This window comes from Cynara cardunculus, unplaced genomic scaffold, assembly GCF_001531365.2.
Source record: "Cynara cardunculus var. scolymus isolate 2C unplaced genomic scaffold, CcrdV1 Un_Scaffold_815, whole genome shotgun sequence".
Classification (NCBI taxonomy): domain Eukaryota; kingdom Viridiplantae; phylum Streptophyta; class Magnoliopsida; order Asterales; family Asteraceae; genus Cynara; species Cynara cardunculus.
In genome coordinates, this window is record NW_020200623.1 from 34064 (window position 1) to 39923 (window position 5860).

The window sequence follows — 5860 nt, forward strand, 5'->3', positions numbered from 1 at the left end:
AGTAAACGCTTATTGTTAGGAGTCAACAATATAATTGATTTTACCGGGTAAAATTGTAGTACATCAAAACATATTTATGCAACAATTTATCTGGTAAGCGCTTACCCGGGTAAGAGTCCTCACTCTCACTTACCGGGTAAGACTCTCCATCCTTATTATCGCTCTTACCAGGTAAGATTCGTGCCCCTTGCCATGTTCATTCGGTGAGGAAAATTGCTTAGTAAGTACTTACCGGGTAAGCGTTTAATAAACAGCCCCTCAGTCTCCAATTAATTTCTTCCACTATAGTTTTTTTAGAGAACCGCTAAAAATTTGAACCAAAGAAAAGAAAAAAGAAATAATCATCACAATTAAAGTAATGAGACACTAAACATCACTAGTGGAAACAAGAAAAAAAAAAAACAATTCTCTCTCTAAAACATTTGATTTTAAAGTTTGTTATCCAAATATGAGATCATTAGAATTAAAGTAACGAGACTCCCAATATTCCAATAAATTTTAAAAAAAAATCATATAAAGTAAATAAGACACTAAACATCATTAGTGGAATTGTGGAAACAAGAAAAAAAAATACCAATTCTCTCTCTAAAACATTTGATTTTAAAGTTTGTTATCCAAATATGAAGATTTTTCCTATCTGTTTCCTACTTTATTTTAACAAAAGTTTTAAAGAATCAGTTGAAGTCTTGGTGATGATGCAAAATGAGATGGTTCGACAAGTATGATGAGAGAGGGTAGAAGTCATCATTGGAGAACAAGGCTAAGGATCATGTGAGAAGCGCAATAAAATATCTGAACCCTGGATCACTTTTAATTTTATGCACACCCATGAATTATGCTTTAGAAGGGAATTGATCCGGTGCATCTCATTAGCGTTGACATTCAATTAAGATTGATCCAAGGGTAGATATCTCTTCTTACGTTTCCTATCATAATTCCTCTCCCCATCGGAACCCAACTCTGAAGAACAAATGGCGTTTCAAAAGGATTGTTTCAAGTGTCTATGAAGGGAAAATTTTACAAGGCAACCATCAAACCAGATATGTTGTATGGATCTTACTACTGAGGGTTGGGCAATAAAGAAGGTGCATGAGAGGAAGCTAACGGACCATGTCAGACACGACAATGAACAAGGTTTTCTGTTCGACTTGGAGTTGCATCTACCATGAAATAAGTTGAAAGAGGGAAGATTCCGCTTTTTTGGACATGTTCACAAAAGAAGGATGGCGTCACAACGGTCGAAGGGTGAGGAGGATGGGAAGGAGCGGCTAAGCCCGGAAATGGCGGCCTTGAACATCCAGAGAGCATGGCTTCTAATAGGAGTACCGGGGAACTTAGGACTAGAGGGTCGGTAGTGTAAGGCAGAGGGTAAAGGGTGAAGGTTAGAAAGCCAACAACTAGGTTATTTGACCTTTTTGCTTACTTGTTTTGTGTAGTTTCACATACTCTCTTCGATGATGTATTCATGAAAACAGTCTCTCTACTCCTTTGGGATAGAAGTAAGATCTTAGACCCTACATCTGAGTAACGACATTTGTTCGATTTAATAATTCATGTTTTGATTTCAGGATCTTTTGTTCATCTTAATATAGTCAATAATTCATGTTTTGATTTCAGGATCTTTTGTTCATCTTAATATAGTCTCCACCACACAAACTAGTTGGCTAATCATTTGTTTCCTCCCTAGCAGCCTAACACTAGAAGAAGACAAATAAATCTTGCCAGTCGAACATCCCTCAAACTGAACCAACTGAGTTTTTTTCGGAGTAATAATCCCAAAGCGCAAGCAAGCTGCTGCCTTGCTTGCTGTTCCAGTACAATGCTATAGAACTGAAAATTTCAGCCTTTGGGGAGACCCAGCCAATCTAGTTTAAGACATCCGCGATTGTGAAGTTTTGCTTGTTCAAGTTGCTTAAACTGGCTAAAGTAACCTTGGAGACATACATTCAAATCCCAAAATTATGTATTTAGGATCATAATATGGAAAGGTTCGTTTCAGCATACCCATTCCCTATGTGTATTGCCCAATAAACTATCAAGGGTGTGTCAACAGGAGTAGAACAAAAGTTTCGTTCCGGAAATCTGGTTTCTAAGGTCTTTAAAGATAAAAATGGAAGATTGTACTTGATTGTGAAAGTGGAAGTGGCAAGCAATCTTACTTGGGTCTTAAGAAATAAAGCATGTAGTGCCACTTCTCTCTTTAATTAAAGTATGAAGCACTATAAAAGTACTTCAAGCAGAATAAAGCTAGTACATATGCCATTTTATATCATCATGTATAGAACAAGAAGCAAAAAGAAACATTATGATTACATGCGTTTCACGAAATTGGATCAAGAAAGTGATGTGTTTTAAAAAGGAGCATAACATAAGAACAAAGATGCAGAACATATGCAAGATATCATGAATGGAACAAAAAGCACCCATCTCTACATTCCTCCCACAATACCAATTGTTTTGTCGTTTCTGTGTCTCTCTCACCCTCTTCCCATTTCTACACTCAGGAAGAAATGCAGTATCAATCACATTAAAAGATACAATGAAAATGTAAAAAAAAAAAAAGTAGAATGTAACACATGATTGAAGAACAAATACAGAGTAATCATGTATCAGTAACTAGTAGGATAGTAGTACCCGGCTCCATTAACTGGTGGATATCCATAAGGCATCACGGGTGGTTGCCCAGGAGCTATATATCCACCGTTGTTGATCTTGGTCAAACTACCTTGACCTTGCATCCCTTGGCTAGCATACTGTTGCCAGACCCCCTGTTCTTGCACAAGTAACTGTTGTTTCTTCTCCATATCTGCCATTTGGACGTAAGAAGGTGGAGGGACACTCAATGACGCTGCAAATGGGTCCCCCCCAACCGTTTGTACCGACCCATCAGGTGCAGGAAGTGCCAATACGGGTGTGGCAGTCTTCCCTGGCAAAGCCACACTGCTAGCACTACCACCAGTTAGCTGGGAGGTGCTAACATGTTGCCTCACCATTCCTTGGTCATACATTCCATTAAGAAGCAACGGGTCAAGTCCACCACCCATTGCTGCCTTCTGTTTCTCTAGATTACTGGCAGTTTCCACCAATGCAAGTTCCCAATCGGCTTTTCCTGGTTCTGCAGCTGGATTCTGCCAAGCAGAGGTTACCTCAGGCTCACCATTTGACCCAAATGCTTCCCACTTCCCGTTGGTATTGTTTGCTGCTGGACCTGCAAACAATGCCAATGCAAACCTATTTCCTTGATCATCTGCTGTCAGTGCCTCCTCTCTTAAATCCACTAAATCCCCGGCATGTCGTGGTTCAGCCTTGGGTGGCTCAGGCTCAGGAGGCGGTGGTGGAGTATACGTCTCTGGCGCTGGCAAAGCCTTTATATCATTCATATTAGGTGGTGGCTCTTCTTCTCTAACCTGTTCCTTGACCTCCGGCTTCTTCTCGGGGCTTTTCATAGCCTTGGCTCTATCTCTCACAAATTCCTCCAATGTCTCTAGTAATTTAGCAGTTATCCTCTGAACTTGGGGATACTCTGAAGATCTTGCAATGCCCATATCCTTGCACCAATTATAGAAACCTATAAGCTCATCAATCTGCTTGGCAGCACTAACATAAGCATCGAATGACTTCACACAATCCTGATGATCCATATCAAAGAACCGATCAAGCAAGATGGCGAGAACCTCGCATATATCAGCATAAAGCTTAAAGCTCTCTTGCACAACAGGGTACAGAGCAGCCAATACCATCCTGCTGTTCCTTGCTAGACCTGTGGGTCTGCATGACAAGATCCGATCCAACAACCTCTGTAAATGCCCCATCTTCCCAAAGATCCTATCGGGTTTCATATCCCTCAAAGGGGTCACATTTTTTTTCTCCTGAGAGGATCCAATAGATCCCTCTCTTACATCTCCAAAAGATCTTGACCTCCTCATACTTCCACCATACCCAGGCTCATTAGGAAATTCGTTGTTACCATAATCATTCCCATGATATGGTGGCGACCTCCACCGATCTTCCCTGAGCCTGTCAGGTACTTCCATACCACCGTTGTTTTCCTTCCTCTCATAGGCAATCAAATCCAGTTTCTGGTCTAGGTAAAAACCATAAGTCCTCACAAACGTAGAATGATCCCAAGAATTTGAATGGGCCTCATCACGAAAATCCGACATGTTAAGCAACCTCGTTCCCCTCCTAGTAGCATACATGATTTCCTGCTGAAAAACCGCATCGCCATCATTCAACAATCTGTGGATGAGAACCAAACACTTGAGTGCCACAATCCAATCACGAGTCTTGCTCAACCTTTTTGATACCGCATGAACGCAGGCACTGACATATCCACGTGAGTAAGATGTGAGCTGCAAGATCTCTCGGATGTACTTCTCACTGGCCGGATCATCATCGTGACTGGTGGCTTTCACTATGGCAACCTCTAACTCAGGAGCCATATTGCTAGCTACCTTAGCTATTCCAATACTAGTTTGATCCTTCACCGCTCCCATGGCCTTCCGCAAAGCCATAGTTCCGTTCCTTGTTCTGCTAAACCCTAAAAAAGCAAAATTACATAAAGCAGGTACATTTAAATCTCTGCATACCTAAGAAAACAAATCTCACAACTTTCATTAACATATCACAAACACTTGTGGATTTCCCAAGATCAAAATTAGCACCGACTCATAAAAGTCAAGAATCAAACAAAACAAATGCATATCAATGGTCGATAAATCAGATGTCATCGTTATTTTACATTTCGCAACTCCACAAACCATGAAAAAAATCATAAATACACCACATCAAACACATATCATCTTTTTTATGGATCCATCATTAATCAAATCAATTTTTTATGGATCCATCATTAATTGTTCTTCTACTTGGGAATAACCGAAATCAAATCCATATTAACAATCGACGCACAATCACATAAACAGTTCCATCACAAGTTTACCAAACAGCTGAATTCTTATTTTTTTTTTCCAATTAAGATACAGTTATAACGAAATTGACTAGGTTAATTTTGCAAAACCCCATACCGTAAAATATCAACAACAGACAATACTTGGAAAATCCGGTGGATGATTAGATCGGTTGACTTTATGGACAATCGAGTCAAAGTTTAGATCTGAAGTCGAAGAAGAAACATCTGGTGTCACGTCTTGTTTTCGTCTCGCCGGAGATCTCTCTCTCTCTCTCTCTCTCGAGCTGATTTTTCTGTAGAGAGAGAAGAATAGAAATGGACTTAGAATAAGAGATGAGGATGGTTGAATTTGAGCCGTTGGATCAGTGAGACCAAGGAAGGTTCTATGTGAGGAGCAAATCATTCCAGAACGTGGCTCTGTCTTTATTGTAAACCCTTCTATTTTCTTAATTTTTTATTTGAAGTAATTTATCTAAAATCCTGTAAAATACTGACATGATTAAATTACCGATAAGGAATTTTTGGAATTAAATGTTTTAAAATAAGATTTTATAAAATTTAAGAACCAAATTATTTATACTATATTATAAATAATTTGATAAAAAAATTTAAAAATTATTTTTTATGCATAAGATATTGTTTATTGATGTATATTACTTAAAATTTAAGATTACAAGTAAATTGTGCATAAATACAACTTATTAAAGTTTCATATTTGAATTTGTGTAACTAACTACAGATAAACATAATCAAATATTGGATAAACATCTCATTTTAAATATATAAAATCTAAAATATAATTAGGATAACTATTAGGTTCTAACAGAATACTTTAGTTATTATCTTTATAAAAAATTATATTATTAAACGTAAAATTAATTTATTTGTTACTAAACCTAAATTAAATTATAACTGAAAAATTAAATTAAGAAAATTACACCAAAACAC

The 5860-nt window shown here is 38.0% G+C and overlaps 1 protein-coding gene across 1 annotated transcript; it reads right to left on the minus strand.

Moving 5' to 3' along the window:
- Positions 1-2348: 2348 nt before the first annotated feature.
- On the minus strand, positions 2349-5260 carry LOC112501989 (putative clathrin assembly protein At2g25430). The gene is made up of 2 exons (XM_025105785.1): positions 5028-5260; positions 2349-4540 (listed from the first exon to the last, which is right to left on the minus strand). The coding sequence occupies exon 2, from the start codon at positions 4512-4514 to the stop codon at positions 2610-2612; it is 1905 nt and encodes a 634-aa protein (XP_024961553.1). The 5' UTR covers positions 4515-4540; positions 5028-5260; the 3' UTR covers positions 2349-2609.
- Positions 5261-5860: the final 600 nt, after the last annotated feature.

Excerpts from the sequence above, each read along its gene's own strand:
- LOC112501989 (XM_025105785.1), bottom strand. The coding sequence starts at position 4,514 with ATGGCTTTGCGGAAGGCCATGGGAGCGGTGAAGGATCAAACTAGTATT.